At 33.9% G+C, this 26,298-nt stretch overlaps 2 protein-coding genes across 5 annotated transcripts; both read left to right on the top strand.

Annotated features, from left to right (window-relative positions):
- The first annotated feature begins 8,366 nt into the window (after positions 1 to 8,366).
- LOC140016722 (uncharacterized) lies at positions 8,367 to 11,090 on the top strand. Its single transcript, XM_072070323.1, has 3 exons — positions 8,367 to 9,977; positions 10,058 to 10,130; positions 10,581 to 11,090. Exons 1-3 carry the CDS (start codon positions 9,775 to 9,777, stop codon positions 10,956 to 10,958), a joined length of 654 nt encoding a protein of 217 aa, XP_071926424.1. The 5' UTR covers positions 8,367 to 9,774; the 3' UTR covers positions 10,959 to 11,090.
- An 11,350-nt stretch (positions 11,091 to 22,440) lies between these two features.
- On the top strand, positions 22,441 to 25,655 carry LOC113716560 (uncharacterized). 4 transcript variants are annotated; one of them, XM_072070249.1, is made up of 6 exons: positions 22,441 to 22,684; positions 22,791 to 22,867; positions 22,956 to 23,010; positions 23,180 to 23,243; positions 23,315 to 23,393; positions 24,895 to 25,655. In XM_072070249.1, exons 1-6 carry the CDS (start codon positions 22,570 to 22,572, stop codon positions 25,399 to 25,401), a joined length of 897 nt encoding a protein of 298 aa, XP_071926350.1. In that variant the 5' UTR covers positions 22,441 to 22,569; the 3' UTR covers positions 25,402 to 25,655. The 4 variants fall into 4 exon arrangements, with proteins under 4 accessions (XP_071926350.1, XP_071926348.1, XP_071926349.1 ...); XM_072070247.1 differs by having other exon boundaries at positions 22,956 to 23,016; XM_072070248.1 differs by having other exon boundaries at positions 22,953 to 23,010.
- Positions 25,656 to 26,298: the final 643 nt, after the last annotated feature.

Genomic DNA, 26,298 nt, shown 5'->3' with positions numbered 1-26,298 from the left:
TTCACTTTCTTGGTCTGTATAAATATTTCAACGAACTTTTGTGATCATCAAAACCAAGAATAACATTCTCCCCCTTTTTGATGATGACAAAACAAAAGTTTGAAATGAAATTTGATGATTGCAGTACAAGCTCCCCCTTTCTCACGATCTCCCCCTTATTTAGTGAATCATAAAGTTTTGAAAATTTTGAAAAACTCCCCCTCACTTGGCTGCTCATCCGAGTTAAACCATTTTCCAAAAATATGACAATTAAGCATATCAGCTAATCCAATTTTAAACAATCAATCCAAATTTAAACAATCAATCCAACATATCCAACATCACCAATCAATCACCTATCAATACCAATCATCAATCATCAATCTCAATTCAGTCCTCTCCCCCTTTTTGTCATCACAAAAGTCACATCCATCTTATCCACAAACACATTCATCAATGCAAACCAAAAATAATTCATTACATTCACACAATCAGAATAGACAAACAAACATCCATCAAAATACTTAGACATCCATCAAAACAGTACTTAAACATCCATCAAAACATACCAAAAGAAACTTAAAATATCCACTACATTACATATTCATTGTTGAATACCACAAACACATAAACAAGACAAACACAATGCAAATGTCCTAAATAATGAACTATGTGGATCCAGGTGTCCTCCGAGAGAGCTGATATTGGTCGAGATCCTCCTCTTCAGTTTTTTCATCATCTTCAGCAGCCTCTTCAACTGGTGCCTTGCCTTTATCTGATGTAGAAGTGCCATGAGGAGTCACAGGGGTTGATGAACCAGGGTCTGGAATTGATGAACTCGGATCAGTGGGGTGTGACTCTTTGTCATGGGAAACTTCCTCAACCACAGGGGGGAAACAGGAGGTTCTTTTTGTCTAGAAAGGCAGTTTGTTGCTCAGAGGACATAGTGAGCATTAGACCATGTTCTAGAAGAAGAACATGCTGTTTGAGTTCACGAAAAAGCTCAATTACTTCATCACTGGAAGAGGAAGATGCTTTGGTGGCAGACTTCCTAGGGTGAATGGGAGTGAGTGAACTGAATGAAGGATCATGTACAGTCTTAGACCTCTGTTCACTAGATGATGCCCCCTTATATGCCCACAGATTATCTTTAAAAACAAGATTTTTTCTTTCAAAATATGCTTTGGTAAAGGCATAAGAAGATGCTTCTTTGGGACAAACACCTAGAATTGAAACTTTGTAAAACTCAAAAATCTTTTGAAGAAACTTTCCATAAGATAGTTTTCTTCGAGAGTCAGTGGTATAGTGAAGTAAAAACTTGCACATGACAAAACCAAAATCAATCCGAATTTTTTCTCGAAAACAATAAAAGAGATACAACTCCATTTTGTTTGCATCAGTTCTGTGGCCATCAGTGGGTACAAGCAGGTTTGAAATGATAGAAAAGGCACTTAAATTCACAGGGGTCAGATCATTCAATTTAGCATCAGCAGGGGAGGAAAAACTTCTTTTGAAATAAGTTAACATTTTTGTCCCATCAAAATGATTATCAGCAGTAGGGAGCTCTTCATAGGAAAAGAAATTAGCAATTTTATCTTTGCATAAACGTTCAATGGTAGTATTTAAAATGGATTTCACAGTATCAGAATCAAAGATTAGGTCTACTCCATTTACCCTGGACATGATCTCAGTTTGGTCAGTTCCTTTCCTAAGATTGGCAAAAAATTGATGCAGCATATCAGGGTAATAGACATTTGGCATAGAAATGAGATGTGACCATTTCTGGAAAGCAAATAGACTCAGAATGGATTCTAAACCTATGGAGCGAAATTCAGAGGGGTTTACAGTTCTTTGAGGGATGACACCTTTCTGGGATATCCAGGAGTATTTGTCTTTCGCAGCATCATCAAAGAATGGAGGGAGAGGGGCTGATTTAGGAGACGGTTGAGAAGAGGTCCCCTGTCCAGATTCTAGTTGAGAAGTGGGTTGTGGAGTAGACCGTGACATTTGACCCTTTATGGCTCCTCTCTTGAAGCCCTTGGATGAACGTTTGACCGTAGGAAGATCCTCATCCTCATCCCTGAGTGGAAGCTTGCGTCCGGCAGTGACCTTTCCTCCTCTAAGATTCACCATTGTGCGAAATGTGTGGAATGAAATATGCAAATGATGCACACAGCAGTACGGAAGTGAATCGCACAGAAATTTTGGGACAAAAAGGCCTTGATCAAGAGTTGTCAGAGCAGTTATGAAAGAGTAGGGTTTTGAGGGAAATTTGAGAATTTGTACAATGTTATGCGATTTGGTGAAATGATCAGGAGAGATGAATCGCAATCAGTCAGAAAAAGTTTTGTTTGAGTCAATTTGAGAATGAGAGCTTCAAAATGGTACGAATTTGAGAGTGAGGGAAGAGAGAGTTTTCGTCCGAGAGGAAATAGAATAGGAAGAGATTGAAGCAAATGAGGAAGAAAGTTGTTTTTTAAAAAATGAGCCGTTGCACTGTCGGACGGCCGAACAAAGTTGTGCGTCCGACAGATGCGTCCGAACAGGCGCAATCTGGAAAATGGCTGAAGAACATCACCGGACGTCTGTTCATCTTCTTTCGGACGTCCGAAGACCCAAAAAAAATTAAGATGATTTTTCAATTATTCCTAATTTTGATCTCAGATGAATGAACTGATCTAACGGCAAAGATTTTGTAAAAATATCAGCAAATTGATCTTTAGAACAAACATAATTTATACATATTTCACCTTTTTGAACAAGATCACGAATAAAGTGATGCTTTATATCTATGTGCTTTGTCCTAGAATGATGAATAGGATTTTTGGTCAAATTTATAGCACTAGTATTATCACAGAATACAGGCATGCAGTCATACAACAATCCAAAATCATGCAAAGTGTGCTTCATCCATAAAAGTTGAGCACAACATGCACTAGCGGCAATATATTCCACTTCGGTTGTAGACAAAGAGATTGCACATTGTTTCTTGCTAAACCAAGAGACTAAACAATTTCCAAGAAAATTACAAGTTCCACTAGTACTCTTTCTATCCACACGACAACCTCCAAAATCAGCATCCGAATAACCATATAGTGCAAACTCATTAGATCTAGCATACCAAAGACCATAGTCTAATGTACCTTTCAAATATCTAAAAATCCTTTTTACAGCATTCAAATGTGATTCTTTTGGACAAGATTGAAATCTAGCACACAAGCAAACAGCAAACATAATATCAGGTCTACTTGCGGTTAAATAGAGTAGGCTTCCGATCATACCTCTATAATGCTTTTCATCCACATGATTACCTTCTTCATCTTTGTCAAGCTTTGTAGAAGTGCACATTGGAGTTCCAACTTGCTTTGAGTCCTCCATGCCAAACCTTTTCAGCAATTCCTTGGTATATTTTGCTTGATTTATAAAAATTCCCTCAGAAGCTTGATGTATTTGAAGTCCAAGGAAGAAATTTAATTCTCCCATCATACTCATTTCAAATTCACTTTGCATAGTGGTGGAAAACTCCTTACATAGATACTCATTAGTAGCACCAAAAATAATATCATCAACATATATTTACACAATAAAAAGGTCATTCAACACTTGCTCAGTAAAAAGTGTGGTGTCCACAACACCCCTTTTGAAACCATTTTCAATCAAAAAACCACTTAGTCTTTCATACCAAGCTCTTGGAGCCTGTTTTAGACCATACAAAGCTTTAGATAGTTTAAACACATGACTTGGAAATTTTGTACTTTCAAAACCGGGGGGTTGATCCACATATACTTCTTGATCAATAAAACCATTTAAAAAAGCACTTTTAACATCCATTTGAAACAATTTGAAGCCTTTAAAGCATGCAAAAGCAAGAAGCATTCTAATAGATTCTAATCTTGCTACGGGAGCAAATGTTTCATCAAAATCAATTCTTTCTTCTTGTGCATATCCTTAAGCAACTAATCTGGTATTATTTCTTACAACAACACATTTATCATCCAATTTATTTCTAAAAATCCACTTTGTGCCAATGATAGGTTGATTTTGAGGTCTATCAACAAGTGTTCAAACTTCATTTCTCTCAAATTGATTAAGTTTCTCTTGCATTGCCAAAATCCAGTTTTCATCCTTTAAAGCATCATTGATATTTTTGGGTTCAAAAAGAGAAACTAAAGCAAAATTGTCAATCAATTTTCTAGATGTGGAACGAGTGTTTACCTTCTCGGATGGATCACCAATTATAAGCTCTTTTGGATGATTTTGGCTGAATTTCCAAGCCTTGGGAAGATCTTTGAGTGGATCATCATTTTTATCTTCATCTTCCTCTTCTTGATCATTATGAACTTCATTTTCCATTTCAGTTGCTGCTGGTTTAGAGCTTCCTTCATTTCCAATTGATAGCTTTTCCATTCCTTCTCGAACACCTACATCATCATCCTCACACGAACTTTTGGAATTATCATCATTGGTTTCATCAAATGTTATATGTATAGTTTCTTCAATCACAAGAGTCCTTCTATTAAAAACTCTATATCCTCTTTTATTTTCACAATATCCCAAAAATATTCCTTCATCAGATTTTTTATCAAACTTACCAAGATGTTCCTTTAGATTCAAAATAAAGCATTTACAACCAAATACTTTGAAATAACCAACCGTAGGTTTCTTATCAAAAATCAGCTCATAAGGAGTTTTCTTTAAAATAGGTCTCAAGAGTATTCTATTTATCACATAACATGCAGTGTTTACCGCTTCAGCCCAAAGATATTTAGGCAACCTACATTCATTCAACATAGTTCTAGTAGCCTCTTGGAGAGTCCTGTTTTTCCTTTCTACAACACCATTTTGCTGTGGAGTCCAACATCACCTATTCCAATTGTCTTAACTTTCACATCATCACCAAATGTCATCTTTCCACTTGATTTTGATTTCAGCTTTATGAACAAAGAGGGATCACCGGTCATGTGCCTTGAGCAGCCGCTATCACTAAACCATTTGGACTTGTTTGATCCTTTTTCCTGAAAAGATAAAGTGTTTGGTACCCTTTTTAATTTTTGGATCCATAATAGTTAGCATTGTATCTAACTAACCACATGCATTTCATCCCTTTGTTCAGATTCCTTTTCACATAGCAATCACCTTTCAAATGCCCTCTTTGACAACAAAAATCACACATAATGGAAGAGTCCTTAACATGTACTGGTTTGACATATCTCAATCCACCTCTTCTATATGTTGTGAAACCATGTGCATTTTTGTTGTGTGCAAATGTTCTTTGAAAAGTAGTAGGATGTGTAGATGACATGTTCCTTTTGATAAACTCCTGCTTTCTTGCTTTCAAAGTCTCATCCAAGTTGTCCATTCTTTTTTTTAAATCACAATATCTTTCCTTCAGCATTTCACAAATATTTGTCTTTCTATCAAACTCATTTTGAACATTACATCCGGCTCTTACAAGACTTTCATTGTCGGTCTTTAGTTGTTTGTTTTGTTGAAAAAGACTTGCATTTTCTTGAATGAGAAAAGCCATTTTCTGTTTTAACTGCTTGTTTTTATCATAAGATTCCTTCAAGGCATTATGCAGTTTTTCAACAAAAGATTCAAGATCATCATCTTCATCATCATCACTTTCAGATTGAGAGTGTATGGAAGTTACCTCATTATTTCCAATAGCCATGAAAGCCATTTGAGATGATTCTTCTTCTTCTTCAACTTCCCCTTCGGAGTTGCATTCATTTCAAGTAATCTGAAAGTTGTTGAATCTTGGCTTTCGATCAGCTTTTCCATCTTTCATCTTTTTCATGGGGCATTCGTTTGCATAGTGTCCAGCCTGTCCACATTCGAAGCATTTGTCCAACTGTTTTTTGTTGAAATCTTGTTTTCCTTTGTACTTTGCGATAGATGGCTGATTCTGGAATTGATTGCTAGGTCCTCCCCTTCTAAACTTTCTTTTATTCAAGATTCTCTTGAAGCCTCTGGTGATGAGAGCAAGATCATTATCATCACCATCCGAGTCTTCATCATCCAAGTGAGCTGTATCATCTTCACCTTGAGTAGTCTTTAGAGCAATGTTTCTCCTTGCTCTAGCATCCTCTTCCTCCTGCACTTTAGATTTCAGTTTCAACTCATAAGAGGTTAGTGAGCTAATGATAGATTCTATAGGCACAGAACTTAAATCCTTAGCCTCCTCTATTGCAGTCACTTTATTTTCCCATTCTTTGCCCAATGCATTGAGAATTTTCCTGTTCTTCTCTCCCAAGGTGTACTCTTTGCCCAACACCTCGAGATCTTTGATCAAGTCAGTGAACCTGCAATACATTTTGTCAATATTCTCAAGAGATTCAATTTTAAATGATTCATATTTTGTGACCAAGATAGCCTTTTTCTGTTCTTTCACATTGTCACCACCCTCATGGATTTCTCTTAGTTTATCCCATGTTTTTTTGGCCGATTTGCAGCCTTTTACTCTAATTGATTCATTTGAATCTAAGGCACTATAAAGAACATTCATGGCCTTGGCATTCAATGTGAGGTTAGTCCTGTCTTGAGCATTCATTTCAGCTCTCGTTTTTGGTCGAAGTAAACCTGTTTCTGCATCAAGAAAGTTAGCTTCATGCGGTCCTTCACTCACAATAAACCATAGCTCAATATCAATAGATTGCAAAAAGATAATCATCCTTTCTTTCCAACTAACATAGTTGGAGCCACTGAACATGGGAGGCCTAGTAACAGATTGCCCCTCAACAAACATAGCATGACTGGTTGTCATCTTTACTCCTAGCCGTTAGAGCTTAATCTCAAGGAGACCAAGCTCTGATACCAATTGTAAGTCCCAAAAATAACCAAGAGGGGGGGTGAATTGGGTTGATTAAAATTTTAACCAAATTTATGCACTTTTTCTTTAATAAAAATTTACCTTCTTTTCTAGTAATGATCAACCTAGTAGATTAGAAGATAAGAGCAATATTGATCAGAAAAACAAGTATAGACAAGCAATGAGAATTTTATTAAACAGAAAAGTAAGATAGGGAATCAAACCAAGTGTCTACCAAGCTATTCTCAAACTTGAAGACCAAACACTAGCAAGAGCAACTTCTCTTTGATGAAAGAAGATCAACTAGATGTACAATGGAGGGAGCACTTCCTCCTTGCCCTAAGCCTCACTTAGTCAAACTAAGAAGTTTTACAATCACTCAAAAAACCCTCAACAAAGCTACACTAAAGATCCTTTCAACCACAAAAGAAATGCTCACCAGAAATTCACACCACTTTAAAACAAATCTTGCTTTGGAGACTATTTTCTAGCTAAAATATCTCTTGAGATCTTGTAAATAAAGTGTGCAAAAGTCCCTACTTGGTTCAGGCCAGTTTGATTTTAAAGGCAACCAGAAATGGGTTTCATCAATGCTTCCAACGGATAGAAGGTAGCTGAAGAATCAACTAGCCGTTGGGGCTGTCGGACGTCCGACGACTATATCATCGTCCGAACCAATCGTCCGAAGAACAGCCATGTTGAGGATCGGACGTCCGATGCGTTTGTATCGTCCGACTGCACAGCGTCCGATCGCAGGCAGAGAGTTGGCAAGTCATCTTGGAATTTTTCGGACGTCCGATGCGGTTGTTATGCGTCCGAGGTATGCGTCCGATCCTTCCGGACGTCCGATGCTTCTTTATGAGTGTCCGACAGCACTTCCTTCTTGATGTTCTTTATCCTTTCGGACGTCCGACAGATTCCTTTCGGCCGTCCAACATGATTGTCCTGTTTTTGTTTCTTCTTTTGGTTGTTTTGCATTTCATGACCTATTCGTATCTGATTCTTTGATAGGCAAAAACACTTATATTTGAAGAAGGTTAGATAAACATTTCAAAGTACCGAGAATAACAAAATTGACATACTTAAAAGACAGTATCTTTGATCGGAACAAAACAATGACTAAATTTGTTTATATTATTCCAATCTTGTTTGCCACATCCAAAGCATCGTAGACTGGAGTCAATCAAACATATGCTTTCCTTGTTCCATCAGGCCTGATCAAAGTGTTCACTTTCTTGGTCTGTATAAACATTTCAACGAACTTTTGTGATCATCAAAACCAAGAATAACAAGAATCATAGACACCAAATCAAGAGAGATTTAGCAGGTTATTTGAGTCTTTGAGTCATTAAACCTTTTGTTTAATAAAATATTTTTGGACTCTCTTGTGTTTCAAGTATTAGATATTTTGGATCTAAAAATACTTTTCTAAGGCATTTGTACTCTCTTTTTTATAGTGAAATTTTGCTCCTCCTCCCCCCCGGTGGATGTAGGTCAATTTGACCGAATTATATAAATTTCCGTGTTCCTATTTTTCCTATTTTTACTTTGTTACGTAAATTTCTATGTTCCTATTTTACTAATTTTTGTTTTGTTATTTGTCTTTTTTGGGATTTAAAAATTCTTTTGTCAATCGAATCACGTAAATTCTTGTGTTCGTGTTTTATTTGCTTTTGCTTTGTTATTTGTCTTTTTTGAGATTGCCAAAATTTCTTTTGTCAATTTTTTAGGATCAGATCTAACATTTTCTAGTGCCAAATATAGGCCAAACTTTTGAGTAATACTCATACTTTTAGTCCATCGAGAAACAGCTGTGGTTTAGATTCATCAACCTAAAGGAGATGTGTACCAAAAAAGTTAAATAAAAAAAGGCAGGAATAATTGTAAAGGAAAGCAAGAAAGTTTATTCTTGGTGAACATTGGACACTGGTGGAAAGCTTTATAGAAATGTTATATAAAAATGGAGGATTACAAGGAAAATAGAACTAAACCAAAAACGGAAGAATTGAGTGCAGAAAAAGCTTCCTTTACTTTTCGTTATGAGAGGGGTAGTAAATTAAGAAGCGAAAAGAGAAATTTTGGTGTTGATCAATTCATGCCCTAACCAATATTGGTACGTGAATGACAAAAGCTCATCAATTTAAGAGAGATTCTTTGTAAGTCAAACCTGTGAGTGAATGTTTCGATATTAAGCATTTTACCATGAATATGGGAAGAAGATCCCAATTTCAGTTGTTCCACTTGTGACTGCAAAAAACCGAGAAGCGCTCAGAATGGAGGCAAAAGCCATGGAAAATGGGCAGGATCTCCAAAATGAAAAAAAGCCTAGATTAAAATGGTCAGCAGAGCTCCATGATCGATTCCTGAAGGCAGTTTATCAACTTGGAGGAACATATGGTAAGTACAAAATCACATAACAGAACATTTTCTAGGCCAGCTTGCTGCTGCTTCTCGAATACAACCTTTGAAAGAATAATATTACAGAATCACATTTCACAAAGGTTGAGCGTACGTATCCTTTTTCTTAACAAAGATCTCAGCCTTTAGTATATCTAAGAAATAATTGCTAAACAATGTTAATAACTTGTGCACTCTAAACAGAATCACACCAAAAAAGCCCTTTGTACTTAGAACTATTCAATCTAATGGAAACTGTGGCATGCATGAGCAGAAGCAACTCCAAAAGAGATACAAAAGATAATGGGCATCAAGTGAATAACATCAGAACATATAAAAAGCCATCTGCAGGTAAACTTCCAACCCTATGCCTAAATACACAAAAACAATTTGGTTGTAATCTCACCCTTGCCAGATGTTAATGCTGTCTTCATTCCAGAAATACAGGATAAGAAAAGAGTTCCATGCAAGAGCAAAGAGCAAAGAGCAATGGTAGGAAGATTTTCTGCAATATCTTTACTTATCTTTAAATCATACTGAATCAGAAATGTCAAGATTACTTTAATGACTTGTCGATCTCCACTGGCATGTATGTAACAGAGAAGAGAGAACCATTCCTTTTCCATACTCAGCTTCATTTCTTCATCATCATTGTAATTATTGTTGCTGCATTGTTGTTATTAACTGATAATACGCTTTTCTTGGACTATGCACCACTTCAAGTTATGATACTTGAAGTAAAGGAAGAGAATACGCATAGAAGAGCTATTGGATGCCAGACAATTGATCAGTAAGGCAAACAGTTTTCATATTTATGGAATTTAAACTTTCCATCAACAATAAGCTAACAGATTAACTTGCAACATCAAGGTATATACCTTTAACAAGCAAAGGAAAGAGCTTACTGATTGAAGAGAAGAGCCAATTCAACAAAAGAAATGAGGTATATAGCAAATTTAATGTCACTGGATTGCACATATCAGTGCTTCATGTGTAATATCTCCTCAAAATACTTGAAATCCTGATTAACAAGGTTAAACGTGCGAAATCTCAAGTGCTAGAAGATCATGTACCTGATTTGTGATAATAACCCAAGAACAGAAGGTGGAAGGATAGAAATTATTTATGCTGGATTCTCAATTTGACTAGCCTGAGATCAATTGCATCATCCAAAGCTGCGATTCTCTTTCTTGCTTTCATGCTAAAGTCGTAGGTTTTGAATCCATGATATATAATACAGAAAGGGATAATGACAGTCACTGAGTTAACATACAGTAAATCTCTAAACCTTTCTAAAACGCCCTTCAAGTTGTTACAGATTACGTGCATTGGATTATACTTCAGAAAACCTACCAGATTTTGATCCTCTATGTTGCACTAAAACAATTTACAGAAGAAATTGCAGGATACAGACCTAAATGTACTTCAGGGCTGGTCCTCAAAGACAAGAATTGAACAGAACTCCCGTTCGCAGGAAGCACAAGGTTCAAAACATCAGCTATATGAACCAGCCAGTAGCAGTGATCAGCCAACTATTCATCCCTTAACTAGCGAAGTAAGTTTGTGTCAAGTACGCCAAAGAATTCAAGGAAATCAGGCAGCAGAAGGTAAAGATGATTATGCAGAAAAAGAGTTGTCATTTAATGAGATAGAAATGACGACTGAAATTGAAAACACATTTGCCACCGAAGATTGCAAGTTGTGTACAAAGCATAAACCTTTTGACTTGAATGCTTCAGCTGAAGATATCGAGCCAGCGGGCAGAGAGTGAGGTTCTTTATATGTATGAATCCTGCGAATGAACGAAACCACTGGGAGGATTGTAAGATTACAAGGTATCTATAAGTAAATTAGTAATGTCAACTTCAATTTATTTATACAATGAAAAAAGTTAGACAAATTACCTAGGACTAATTATAGCAAAGTTGTATGCATGGTTATTTTTGCTGGACTAGGTTATTTTGGTAATTGTTGCCTATATTCAAACAATCTAGGATGTCATTTGTCTTCATATTTTTTGGAGGAACATCTTGGCAGCACTAAACAATTAAGTTTACAAGCTATACTAGAAAGTAGAAGTTTGTTTGGTTGTTGCTTACCGTGATGAGAAAGGCATGACTCGCCGAAATTTCCAAGAAAGGCATATGGTGATTAGATATTTCCCAACAAATTGAGAGTTTTTATTTATTTTTCTTTATTTGAAAAATGATCATCTATAATGAACCTCCGTCTATCTTTTGATGACTCGAAGTAGGGAATTATCAATATTACACGTGAAGCATAAAAAACTATTATTATCATAGATGAAGTGTCTTATCAGTTAAGGCATAATTCATCTTCCCAGCAAATTAAGTTCAGTGTTTGTTGTTGTCATACATCACTGCTTCATATATATATATATATATATATATATATATATATATATATATATATATATATATATATATATAACTATATATATATATATATATAATTTTGTTGGGAGAAACAATGACAGAAGAAGTAAAGGGGAACTGGCCCGATGATAAGGGAAAGGGCTTGGGAAGAAGAGATGGGCTGAACATGCATTGCATAGGAGAAATAGAGAAAACTTTTAGTTACGTTAAAAACGGACCGCTTTGCCGGCGGTCGATTCGTGGAAAAAAAAATTTTTTTTTTTTGAAAACGATAACATTTCATTAATCAAAAAAGCTTTACATCAGTATCCCGAACAAATGTCAAGATTGTCAAAACAGTAGAGAGCCACTCTACTGCCTATTTACAAGCCACTGTGGAAAATTCTCACTCCGTAACACTTCACGTAATAAGTTAACAGCATATTACGCTATATTTTCTGCTATTTGATCCACTTCCTTATCTGCACTCTGAAAGGAGCACGTATGGAAAAAAAAAATGCTGCAAGGATAAAATGTCCTCGAGTAATGTTCCCAATGTTGCATAGTCTGCATTCTTGTTTCTCAGCAATTCTATCCATCTCGTACCTTCAGGTATAACTTTGATTTGCCTCGGCCATCTCCAACTCTGGTGTTCCACCCTTATTTTCAGGTCGAGCTCATAATGCTTTGAGTTCTCCCTCCCAGCTATGTGCAGAAATACCGATCCCAGTTTTGCTTCCAATTCTGTTCTTGCTCGCTGCCACATATATCATTACCGTGTGTCTGTCCACTCCGGTTTCATCCTTTATGCTCCTTTCCAGACTTCTTGATTCCTTGCTTTCTTTTGTACTTTCCCATCCCAGCCTGTCATATTCTTCCCGTTCTCTCCATGCTTTATGTACAGCATCCACAAAGTGACATCTGCTACCATTGAACGGAAAATTATTCCTTCCTTTCCAGATTGTCCACAATATGTTAACCGTAGTGCAATGTGCTAGTTTCCATCTTTCCTTTTCTTCGCAGTCATTACTCCTTCCCACCATTCCCAGAAATTCCATTTTTTCCCTTCCAAACATCCCATTTAATAGGAGTAAATTTCCATATTTCTTCAGCCTTTGGACAGTTCAGTAACACATGTTCCATAGTTTCAATCTCATTGCCACACTGCTTGCTCCAGGGTACTCCTTTTTGAGTTCTCTTGAACATTAGTTCATTGGTAGGTAGAGCTCCTTTTGAGGCATCTCCACAGGAAGTGCTTGAGTTTATGCTTCAGTTTCAGCCTCCATATCTTCTTCCATAAACAATGCTGCTCTCCACCCCTACTTGACCTTAAGAATTAATGTCTGGCCGGACTAAATCCAATTGAGACTTAAGCTAAGCCCTGTTAATGCGGAACTTGATTCAACGTTGTTATCTCACGTGGAACGAATAGCGAGCTAGTCTACAATGTAGTAGGCCTCAGAAGAAGAAGAAGAGAAGAAGGGAGGAGTTGAGAGTTGAAGACATTAGGATTGCTTGCCTAATATTTCTATCAGCTAAATCAGATTTTGGAAACACAAATAATATTCTACCAGAATAATTAGTCTACATGGAGAATTCTGAGCACAGAACAAGAGGACCAGCCCGTGAAAGGACCAGCCCGTGAAAATTAATTATTGCTGTAACTCTGCCCATGTAGTGCATCTGTAACGCAATCATCTGTGCTGTGAATCAATTATATGAAAAGATAAAAGAGAGAAATAGATAATTCTGTCCATCATGTGGCCCTTGTTTAAAAAAAAAGAATAAACGAATAATAAGTTCTTTTGCTTCATGCCACAAAGACACATGATAAGAAAAGTTTGAATTTGTATGCCACAAAGAAAAGTTTGGATTTCGTTAGCTAAAGTTTCTCGATTCAAGGGGTAGATTATTGTGTTTGAAGTGTCTAGCAGGACAAATACTTCGATTTTGTATGTTTTTTCGGTATCCTTAGGGCACAAAATAGAAAAAGGCTTGAAAAATTTTGTTCATTTCTGCTTGATAAACTGTGGTTCAGATCTTATCATCTCAAGTAGGGATGTTATAGAGTTTCTTGGTGTCAATGAAATGACATAATGTGGTTCTATAGCCATTTCCCCAGAACGTTTAGACAGTAATTGAACTGCATGCAATGGTTACTTTGATTCACTATGCAAATTAAACACGAAAAAATTTTGATTAGTCACCATGCCAAAGTCCAATTATGGTATTAAGCTTTTCTTCAATTATAATAAATTGATCATCTTAACTTTTTCTAATGTGATTCTAAAAAATTTTCTAACAAGAATCTTAGAATAGTCCACCACTTGGTGATTGATGTTGAATTTGATTCCCAAACTCTTTATTGTTAGAAACTAGCTTTTGAGAAACTTTGTACAGATGCTGTAAAAAGGTCTTACAGGTTAGAGGATAACTTCAGTATAGATTCTTGAGACCACCTCGTTCTATTGGATCACACAAAGATGGAAACAGATGGTTACGTGTAGAGTGGACGGATCTGCCTGTGGGGGAAGCCCCTAATATAAGAAGTGGATGCGTGTAAGGAAGACGTAGGGTTCGGATGCAAAATTAATTGGTCCCCAAAAATTGCCATACAATAAACAAAAATTTTTAATGGTTTTTCTTTAACTTAATAAAATACTCCCTCCCAAATTAGTTTTCTTTTTTCAAATTTCTGTTATTTGAGTAAATGAAAATTTTCACAACCATTAGTTCTTTTAAAATATTTTTAAGGGTAACTGCATGTACACATTCTATATTCATTTGTCTCTTTTTTATTTTTTATATTCCATCTAGGATGTCTAACCTCGATTTCATAAAAAAAAATGGAAAAACTATACATATTTTTTCTTTATAATTAGTTGATTATAAATTGGTAAAGTTCTAATCAATTTTGTTAGTTTTTTAGGGCATAAACTAAGAAATAATGCCTTAGTTAGTGTTACAAAATAAATGACTTAATTTCATTCATCAATTTTCCCTTTTATAAAGGTAGAATAACAAACTATCCATAAATATCTCCTAACAAATCTTAAGCAAAAAATACTTGTTAACATTTCAATACAATCTTTTGCTAACAAATCTCCTAGACAATATTAACAAATTCTGAAATTTCTAATAAATTAGAAGTAACCAAATAGTAAAAATGTGGAACAACTCCTATTAATTAGATTTAGTCGACAACTATTTTATTTATCCTAGTGCTAGAAAGCCTAGAAAAATCTGCAGAGAAGCTGCATATTCCGACACTTCTCCTTGCTATTTTTACTGCAGATTTTGAATTATCTTCTCAAATCTTTGAACCTTGTTATGGACAAGACTTTTATAAGAAGTTCTGCAAGTGATAATTAGTTTTGCAATAAACTTCTCCTTTTAGCTTGTTATGCAAGCTGCTTGTAAGAAATCACTTCTTTTGACTTCTCATACCAAACTCCAAATAAAAGATGGTTTTTGATGTATCCAAATGAACCTCTTATAGGTTCAAAGTGGAATACCCTTCTACAATATTTGAACCTCTACAGAAAATATATAACACATAAAATGCTTGTTATGAGATATATAAAACAACTTCTAAAACTTCTGTATGGTTCTTCACAAATTTTGTCATCACTATCATCCTTGGATTTTTCATGAATCATCACAATATAGGCTCCGTTGATTGGTTTATCAATGATCTCCTCCTAAATTTTATCAGTATTTGAATTTTTTATTTCATCATGTTTCACTTTAGAATTGTCAAAATCTGACCAATTCATAACGAAACCTTTTCTTTCATTTTAATTGAGAATAGTTTATTTCAATCAAATCATAAGCCATTATCCTTGTGAAAACACCATCAGAAAATGATACGTGAATATTGGTTTTGGATCTCTGTCTAACTGTAACTTTATGATTTCTATATCTAGCAGTTGTTTAAATAGCAGTGAAACAAAATTTGTTTCTACCATATCCCATAAATCATTGACTACCAAATAAGTCCAGAACTTAATGGCCCAAATTTGGTAAGTTTAACCACTAAAAGATGAAACATTTGACAAAAAATTCTTTCTTGTTATGGGTTTGAACTATATTCTCATCGAATATAGTCACTCTAAAATATAACATATGCTTTTAAGATATATGCTTCTGGTACCACTTGTTGGTTTATTTAGATATAAACTAAGAAACGATACCTTATAGAAGTAGAATAACAAGCCAACAACAAATATCTCCTAACAAATCTTAACCAAAAAATATTTGTTAACAACTCAACACAATCTTCTACTAACAAATCTCCTAAACAATCTTAACATGAATTCGAAAATTCTAACAAACTAGAAATAACCAAATACTAAAAATGTGGAACAACTCCTAATAATTAGATTTATTCAACAACTATGTTGTTTATCCTGGTGCTAGAATATCTTGAAAAGTCTACAGAAAAGTTGCATATTTCAGCGAATTTCATCCATTATATAACTTACAAAAAAGGAAAAGATATCTTCTAAGTACAAAGTTCAAAATCAATCACTAGTTTTTTACAATCACATTCACCTGATGTTTCGGTGGATATCCATTTGTTCATTTTCTGTTAAAGGAACTTTACTTATTACTACAATCTTTTCTTTACACTACTATAATTCTTAACATGTCACCATTGAACCAAGGGTTAAAATTCATTGGAAAGTAATCATTAAATAGTAGTATATGAGTGAATTATTCTTATTCTGTGTGACTTTCAGAGCACGTTTTATGTTTAGTACATGTTTTTAGGAAAATTAAAATTCGAAGATAAAAGATGTCCATGCAAATGCCTGGATGAATGGTCTAATTATATTGCTTGCTTATCCACAGGAATGACCATGCCAACACTATATTAATACACCAACCCATTGGTAATACTTGTTTGTATTACTCAAACTTTTGCAGTTCTAAATACTTGTATTACTTATTCTTACTTCCCAATAATTGTACAGCCCATCATCATCATTCCAATTTTAATTCAATAATCTTCATACAATTCTGCACATATAACTAAATATAAATTCGTGACATACCTGCATTTCAATTCTCAAAATTTTATGGCATGCCTTACTTTATATGTTGTTTACTTAGGTTCATAAACAATCGAAGATGTCAAAATCATAAACTTGTATCATACAATAGTATTCTCTCCGCATCATGATTAGGAATTTAGCAATTATTCTTCATTATGTCACAAGTAATTTCAATTTCATAGCTAGGGGTGAAATTGCAAAGCATTTGGTTAATCAGATGTTTGACTGAATTTAATTAATTAAACTTAGGGATTTTCTATTGTGTGCATGTTAATATAGATAAGAAATAATTTGTTTATTCATGGATTAATTATTTCATATTTTGAAAAGTTATTTTTAAGGAATTCACATGTTAAATGACACATGTAACCTTTTCCCTAATAATAAACATCACAAATCTTTTGCTGGCACTTAGAAGAGCAATTTAGAACTACAAAAATTTTAACTCATATTAAAATCTTCAATGATTTGAGAAAATATATTAAAGACAAAACAAATGTAAGATCTAATAAAGAAATTATCATTTCAATTGAAAACATTCTTATATTGCAACTTCAAACAATTTTAGTTTTCAATGTGGTTTCACATTAAAATCATTAATTTAGTTTTGACTAGTGTTTTCAAAAGTCACGAGAAGTTTGTTAAATTCATTCATCAAATAAAGGAAAAAGAAAACCTAGTGAACCAAGCACATACAATTTGTTTAATTAAGAGATTTGTTTAAAATTCACCTAGAGACTACTTGCTTGTTTTGTTGATTTTTTTGAATTTATTTTTATGTATTTTCTTTTTTTACAAGTCTTAAAAATTTTATTATTCTATGTTTACTTCCAAAATAAATTGTATTTTTCATTTCAGTTTGTCATTTTCTAGAGGATAAAAAGCTTCAAGCTTATAATTGTTATCCCTTTTTTAGCCATAAAAGTCTTGATTTGGTTTGGTTTAGAAATTGGGAACCTACTATCTTTATGTAGTTAAAAAAAAACATAAAAGTATAAATATAAGTTACTTTAACTACCTTGACAGTATTATGCATCTTTTAAATCCATTAAAAAAAATCAAGGTACAAAATTGGTCACACTTTTGTTCTTAATTTTACAAAAATGAATTATTAGGTTTCTAAATTTATGTTGCAAAAAAAAACTAAACAAAAAGAAAAAAAATAAAAAGAGATGAAATTGAAGCACAAAAAGTCAAACTTTCACCCTACCTTTGTTGGCTTATTTGAAATCGTCTTTTTATCATTTGCAAAATTTCTATGCACATCAGATCTTTAGTTCCATTTTTTGAGCCACTCTCTGTCCCACTTTTTATGCATTACTATTTCTCCTTCATAAACATAATATTTTAGTTTGTTTTCTTTCCTCAAAATTCAATAACTATTAATTGAATAAAAATAAATACAATAGTCTTAAAAGAGCAATATATAATAGAAAATTTAAAAATCTCATTTTTTTATGTATTTTAATTTTTTGCATTTGTCTCATTCTTTGATTTCGCTCTTTGAGCCACTCTCTGTCCCATTTTTTATTATATTACTATTTCTCCTTCATAAACATCATATTTTAGTCTGTTTTTGTTTCCTTAAAATTAAATAACTATTAACTGAACAAAAATAAATACAATAATCCTAAAAGAGCAATATATAATAGAAAATTTAAAAATCTTTTTTTTATGCATTTTAATTTTTTGAGTTTGTTAAATTTTGTGTATTACTTAATTAATAGCTATTGGATTTTAAGGAAACAAAAAATAACTAAAATATGATACTTATAAATAACAAATAACAATATAATAAAAAATAGAATCGAGAGTGGCACAAAAAACGAGATAGAAGATCTGTTCCCCTTGTAATTTATATTTATGGTGATGTTATCCATGTGTTGGCCAAAAATGGGAGGGACTGGAAAGCTGATTGGCATTTCAACACTCAATAGGAAGCCCCATTTCAATGCACAAGAGATATCTATTTGCCGTTATCTAGTCTCTGTCCATACGTAAACATGTGTTTGTTAGCATGGGGTTGGCCGTGGTGCCCATAGGCCATAGTTAACGAATCAAGGGTTAAACAATTGTAAAAGCCAATTGCATATGCCAATCCCAAATGAAAGGGTAGTCTCTTCGCAGAAGAAATCGTTCTTCTCTATCCTTGTCTATCTTTTCTCAGGGGTATTTTGAGTTAGGGATAGAGGTATGGTTGGGTATAGTGATTTTATTTCGTCCATAATTTAGAGTACGTTACGCGGTTGTATTTATATATTAAATTAGTGTACATGAACAAAATTTATAGGTATAACAAAATCAAAAAAAATGTATATCATATCATATAAAGAGTAGAATAACTAGATAATTGTACAAAAATTCCAACTATACCAAGACCTTGCTCTGTTAAGTTAAATGCAAAAAACAAGCGAATCTTCACTAATGGGGAAAAAAAAAAAAAAAAGCAGCAAAAAAGGTTTAGTGACTCTAGCATGTATAAAGAAAGTGAACAAAGATATTTTCCTGGGCTCACGAATCACGGTCACCCCTTTTCTGTATGCCCTTTTCTTTTTGCTTTCTGAAATAGATGAGCATGCTGTCTCAAACTTGCCAAAAAAATATACCTAGTTTGACAGACTAGTGCCGTTAATAAAGCAAAATTCCACCAGTGTCACTTTGAAGTCTAGCCATGTCTTGCTTTGCCCCTCACAAAGATTTCTACCACTTTGTACCTCACAATTTTTTTCGTTATTCATAAAATGGACATTTGGTTTATTTTTTGGGTGAAAAATCATTGGCTGAGGTACTGATAATTTGCTACTCACATGTATGAGAATGAGTGAGGCCTTCCCATTTCTTCCCTCCGGCCATTTATGTGCAAGTTGTTGAACTAATTATAGAACTAATTGTATCTTGATCAACGATTGATGATTTTGTAATATCATCTCTTGCCAAAAAGTGTTTTTGATAGCACAGAATTGCGAGAGACTTCCAAATTATTAATCAATTGCAATTTGTTAATTATGAGTGGAGTACTTCACTTTTGGCATGCCAAGGTCTTAAATTGAGGATGATAGTTTTTTTTTTTTTTTTTTTTGGACTTCCCCTAACTTGCCTATTACCTCCCTACTCCGATCCTGCCAACCAAGATTGAATCCTGATCTACCAAGCAAGTGTTCAACTCCTTGATCACTAGCCCTTAGCACTACTAGTGGTTTAAATTGAGGATGCTAGTATTCTTAAGCTTTAAAATAGTTTTCTAAATAAGTACAAGGGTACTATAATAATTGGAGTACTTGTATGACACTTTATTTAAATTAAGAAGTAAGAGAGGCTTTTGAGGTAACTTTTCAAAATCATACGAGTTATTTTTGCCGGGTTTCAAGGCCTTGTTTTTTTTTTTTTCCAAAACGATAACATTTTTCAAGGCCTTGTTTGCCAAGCAAGTTTTTGGCCAAGTTTATCTGTTACAAATTTTTTAACAACCTTAATTACAGTAATCTCAAAAAACTTCTCAAAAATTTTAAATTATACACTTTAAAATATCCAAAAATTTACACACTTCAAAAATTTTTTCTACAACTTCTACAGTAAGTTATAGTAAAATTTTAAACAAATACTCAAAAAACTCACTTGCCAAACGGGACCTTAATTATAATGGGTGAATTAGGGCAATAGTAAAACTTAAGAGGTCTAGATAAGAATATATTCAATTATAGTGGGATTGGGAACGCTAAAGGAGGAACATCTTCGTGACTTTTTGTTATAGCTTTTCATGAATGGAGATTCCATATTTTGTAGAACCATCTAATGAACTTAGTACCTCACATGTATTCTTGATTCCAATAAATGGAAAGAAACCACTTGTGGCATCCTTCCATTATTAGAAAGAAAAAGAAAAGTGCCTCTAGATAGGAAAAGAGAACCTGCTTTCACTAAGTTGGACCACTGGGGTATCTCCATATCCGCAAAATGCAAAGATTCTAAATAGCTAGCTGAAATAGAAAGGATTCTAAAAATGGGGCAAAAGAGGTACACTAATAAAAAGAGCAGCATTGCCTAATACCAACATTAACGAGATCATTGTCTGAAGAAAACCATTGTCCCATATTTAGAAATATTAAACTCAAGGTAGATGCAATGTTTTACAGCGATCTAGTCTCCTCTCTACAATAATAAAGCCTATCTAGGTGTTAATTTGGTGTCAACTTTGTTTGTTTCCAAATTTACCCTTATTTTTGTTATTCATTAATCCTTATTTCTATTATCCATTAATTCTTATCTTTATTATCAACTGATACACAAATTCTATCTAACCAAAATTACCTCCCTTTAATTCCCACATTCTTCCTTATTAACGGTTGTTTACTTCCAATTGTACATATTTCTGTATAATACATTGTTATTACATATTACATAAAATAATTATATTCACTTGCACTATTTTTGGAATTCTTTCAATTAAAAATATTTTTTTGACAAGTTATACACGCATCGAGTGTGCCTCGATAAATCCTACGTAAGTGTTAACTTGGTTCTAACTTTGTTTGTTTCTAAAGTTACCTTTATCTCTGTTATCCATTAATCCTTAAGTTTATTATCCATTAATCTTTATTTCTATTATCAACTGATACACAAATTCTATCCAACCAAAATTACCTCCCTTCAATTCTCACGTTCTTCCTTATTGACGGTTTTTTACTTCCAATTATACATATTTCTGTCTAATACAGTTTTATTACATATTACATAAAATAATTATATTTACTTGCACTATTTTTGTGATTCTTTCAATTAAAAATATTTTTTGACAAGTTATACACGCATCGAGTGTGCCTCGATAAAGCCTACGTAAGTGTTAACTTGGTTCTAACTTTGTTTGTTTCTAAAGTTACCTTTATCTCTGTTATCCATTAATCCTTAAGTTTATTATCCATTAATCTTTATTTCTATTATCAACTGATACACAAATTCTATTCAACCAAAATTACCTCCCTTCAATTCTCACGTTCTTCCTTATTGACGGTTTTTTACTTCCAATTATACATATTTCTGTCTAATACAGTTTTATTACATATTACATAAAATAATTATATTTACTTGCACTATTTTTGTGATTCTTTCAATTAAAAATATTTTTTGACAAGTTGCACATGCATCGAGTGTGCCTCGATAGCTAGTGTATGTAAGAGCAACAAGCTTCTGACCTTTAACAACTAATGGTGCAAATCCAATAATAAGGATCGGATTAATTGGTAAATTCACATTTCCTAATTAATAAAACAAATAACGTGTAAGGATTAAGAACTAATTGAACCACTCGTTGGTCCTTTATATTTGGTCCGAACCCTTATCCTATATCTCTCATTCTCTTGCACTGGATGCGATCCAAAATTTGAAAATACCGAATATAGGCAAAAATATCCACTATAAGACTAGGGAATCAGGACAAACATGCTACATCAGAATATGCAGGTATACTTTTTTTTTTTCTTTTGGACTTGGCAAAACATGTTTACATGAAATGTAACGAAAAGAAAGAGTTTTCAATAATCATGGTCCAGAAGAGTACGTGGTAAACTAAATGTGAGTGTACAAGATTTTCTGCTAGCTTCTGAATACTTGGAGCTAATCAACAATGAAATGAAAACACACCCTCTAGATTGAGAAAATAAAAAGTTAATAACTAAAACAATCAAAAAGAAAAGTAGGGTCCATTATAAAGAAAAAGAAGAAAGATTATTCTTGCGGCAACATCTGAGTTATGTGAGATGGGGGAATGAGTCTATAAAAAGAAAACCTAACTTCAGTATTCCATGCATATGCATGATATGCAATGTTGTCTTCTAAATTGTTTGATATCAATATGTTCTGATATCATGCTTTTTACAATCTACCAAAAAAAAAAAACCAAAAACTCCAGAAATATATTGAGGCCAGAACAAAGACTTCAAGACGATAAAGAAGAATGGAAGCAAAGTACGGTGGGCAGGTCCAAGGCAAGAAGAAGTTTAGGTTAAAATGGACCAAATTACTCCATGATTGCTTCGTTAAGGCAGTAAATCAGCTTGGAGGAGCATATGGTAAGGAAAAAAAAATCTAATTTCATCAAAAACAATTTTGGGAAGCAAACATACTCCTTAGTTCTTAAATTTCTTCAGCTAAATAGAAAATTTGCCATGCATGTAGAAGCAACTCCAAAAGATATAGTCAAAGTTATGGGAATCAAGGAAATTACTACAGACCATATTAAAAGTTATCTCCAGGTATCCTAATTTCCAATATTTCCAAGAGGTGAATTGGAGATCAGGTTTGCTTGAACTAGCACTAAGTTCTCCTTCTTAATTTTAGAAGTACAGGCTAAGTCAAGAAGTATATGGGGCAGCCTATACAAAAGCTGCATGGAGTGGTAGTAGTAAGATGACCCTCTCTCTCTATCTCTCTCATTTTTGTTTTATTTATCATTAATTTTCATTATCAACATGAGAAGACTCCTTTATGTACATCTGCCTCCGATATCTGAAAATGTTTTCTGCCTACTGGTGTACATATATTCTTCTCATCTTTTCCCATGGCAGGAATGATGTTGGAAGCAATTCAAGAGAAAGAGCAAAGAAGGAATCTTGCAAGGCAGATGAATGGGTAAGAAAACTGATGTTAATTAATTTTCTTAAGGATTTTCCAGTTTCCAGATCGTAAACATTTCGTTTTAGAGCATCAATATGCATCCAAACGAGCAAAGGAAAGAGCCCACTGATTGAAGGGCAGACAAATAGCTGCAAAGAGATTGAGGTATTTATTAGATAATGTCATCGAACTTCACTTTTTTTCCTTTTTTTTTTTTTGGTTTCTTTCACACTAATTATCTAAAAAGAAAATAATACCACTCTTAAACCCTTTTTTTCAGTCTTAAACCTTGATTCTGCTATGTTGAATCAGAATTGCAAAGTAATGAGAAAAATGTCCATTGTCCATTTTCTTTACTTGGACTGTTCAATAATCTATAATCGATATATCAAGCCCGGTAACTAATTTTGAAAAGTTCCAATATGGAATATAACTGCAAGAAGATTATTCTGGATATCCTAAGATTGACAACCCTGATATTAGATTGTATAAAGCTGCAGTCCTTTCCTTTTTCCATTCCACAATTTCGAATTTCTAAGCCAAGATCGATGCAGATAACTGGATTCTTAAAATAGTACTGCACCTAAATAGTTAAAGCCCAAATGATGGTACTTTTCATAAATGGTCAAGACACACATGACAATTCAATCCGGCTATGGAGTGCCATCGGTAACTTTACAATTTTATTTTCATGGTGTGTACTGGCTTCACACCGTTAGTATATTCTTCCCTTCTTGTACAATCAATTCTGCAACAGTTGAATCCAATATTTCGCACATTTTACCTACATGATGGCTTTTAACCCAGGGCTATGCAATGTGTGATCATATATGTGTGTTAGACTGAGACCACATTTGGGGTTGTAATGCATTTCTTTTAACCATCAAAAATGCTTTTAAGGTATTTGGTAACTAATTTTCATAAATTAAGGAGTCCAATTTTTGATAATTTAAAAACACTTTTATTAAAAATACTTATATCAAAAGTGTTTCTTTATAAATCACATCAACCCCAAATCAGCCTAAAGCAAATAATATCTAACCTTTCTTAGATGCCTGGCAAGTTGCTAAAAGATAAGATTATACTACTTTGTACTCCCCAAAAGATAAACTTGTGATTAATCACACTACAAACTTTTGATTTTGACAATCTAGTATATAAGCTTTTTTTTTTTTTTTTTGTACTTTTGCCCTAGTTGAACACTAAACGACTGCACGCACTGATAAAAGATAGCAACATGTGCACAAACTAACAAATAGCGACAATTGTCGTTAACCATTCCTCTCGCTGTATAGCTTATATTCGATATTAATTTCTCAATCAATTTTTATCTAATAGTGAAGTATTTTGAGTCTATTGAATACGGTGACTCTCGATTTCATTCTTGTGCATGTTAATTTACACTTCAAAGGTACAAGTGTTATTCATGTGTCTAATTCCTATCTTATAATAAGCTTCTAGTCAACCAATTGTGATGCAAGTGCAAACTATACTATAAAATTTGACTGGTTGAATTACCATAATCAAAAGTTTATAAGCAAAGTATGGCAAGCCTAACGAATCGAGTATGTCAGATAATGCACATACAATTTGTTCTCACACACGATATATATGACCAATATCAACATCTACACTACAACTAGATTCTAATTGCTCTTAAGCGAAGGTTCCATGGACAATAAATGGGCAGAACTTGCAAGCTGAAGAAGCAGAAACCACAAAATGTCAGCTTTTTCCGCCAGCCACCAATGATCAACTTCCTGTTCATCCACTAAGCAGCTGGTTAACATTGTATGAAGCACCCTCAGCGAATCATGTCAAGCGGATACAGGCTGCTAAAGCTGATTATGCAAATGCATCAGTGAGCAAGACAGAAAAAAAGTTGCAAACCCTTCAGACAGCTAAAGACAAAAGTGCATGGTTATTACGAACAAAATCTAGTGAAGGCAAAGGTTTACTTTCTTGGCCTCCGGCTTCAATGAGAGATGGAATTTTTGCGGGAAAAACAATGACCAGGCATCAAAGCTATCGTGATCTTACATCAACCAGTGGTGGGCTTCAAGTTGGTGGCAAAATTACTTCAACGAAAGGCAAATTAGCTACAGAAAACGAGCCTATTGACTTGAATGTTTCAGCTCAAGATATGTATGGCGCGTTGAAAAGGGCTCTATAGATTGAATAGAAATTAAATGATCTTGTATAGAATGTATTGAGAAATTTCAAGTTAATTTGTCTGAAATGAAGAATAATGCAGTGTAACGACAGGATAGGCCGAGGAATGTGCAAGTCACTAGATTCGAAGTATTTATGGAGAAAAACTTCCACAGGCTTACAAACTCTTTATCTTCCTTGTTTGTGGCAAGGAAGAAATCAGTGTAGATAAATCTTACTTTGCAATAGTCATTATTCCATCATTTTTCTTATGCACCGCATTACTTTAAAAAACATTCAACCATAGGATTGGCAGGGTAACAACCGACCTCAATGAAGTAATATTTATTTGCTTTATGGGAGAATCTAAACCTTATAAAGGGAAAGAAAAATGAAAGGTATTAAAAATCAAAGAAATAATCTCATAATCGTCTGGCTAATGTCGGGAAGATTTTAATAAATAAGGTTGGTTCAAAAGTGAATTTCATATTTTTGTATCTCACGCAAATGATATAGACGATCCCATAGACTCACTGTTTTCCAAGCATAGTGAAGATAAGCTACTGAAAATTTGAGTTTGAAAATGATAGTCATGAAATAATTCTAGCAAACAATCAATTAGTTGTCCCATGATTAATTAAAGTTAGAAAGCTCTAACTTCTAAGCTCATTAATTAATCATATTATATCCGTTTTTTGAGGGATGAAAATTTTGATATTGCGGTAGGCCTGCCTAAAGATGCAATTGTGAAAGCCCTATAGGGAAATTCTTGAACCTTGCTCACACGGCAATCTAGTCAACAGGCACTTCAATAATGCCCAAAGGCACCATCACGTGAGAAGTTGATGTGGCCTCTTTAATATAGTATCCCTTTAATTATGGGTTGTTTATCCTTTTTCTTTTCACTTCTCTGGTTGCT

The sequence above is a fragment of the Coffea arabica genome, chromosome 11c (assembly GCF_036785885.1).
Source record: "Coffea arabica cultivar ET-39 chromosome 11c, Coffea Arabica ET-39 HiFi, whole genome shotgun sequence".
NCBI lineage: Eukaryota > Viridiplantae > Streptophyta > Magnoliopsida > Gentianales > Rubiaceae > Coffea > Coffea arabica.
The sequence above is the reverse complement of the archived record's forward strand: the minus strand, read 5'-3'. Positions and strand labels throughout refer to the sequence as shown.

Excerpts from the sequence above, each read along its gene's own strand:
- LOC140016722 (XM_072070323.1), top strand. The coding sequence starts at position 9,775 with ATGTATGTAACAGAGAAGAGAGAACCATTCCTTTTCCATACTCAGCTT. Across the intron at positions 9,978-10,057 it reads GGATGCCAGACAATTGATCA|GTATATACCTTTAACAAGCA; the intron begins GTAAGGCAAACA and ends TGCAACATCAAG. Across the intron at positions 10,131-10,580 it reads AATTCAACAAAAGAAATGAG|AAGAAATTGCAGGATACAGA; the intron begins GTATATAGCAAA and ends AACAATTTACAG.
- LOC113716560 (XM_027240943.2), top strand. The coding sequence starts at position 22,570 with ATGGAAGCAAAGTACGGTGGGCAGGTCCAAGGCAAGAAGAAGTTTAGG. Across the intron at positions 22,685-22,790 it reads TCAGCTTGGAGGAGCATATG|AAGCAACTCCAAAAGATATA; the intron begins GTAAGGAAAAAA and ends CCATGCATGTAG. Across the intron at positions 23,017-23,179 it reads AGCTGCATGGAGTGGTAGTA|GAATGATGTTGGAAGCAATT; the intron begins GTAAGATGACCC and ends TTCCCATGGCAG.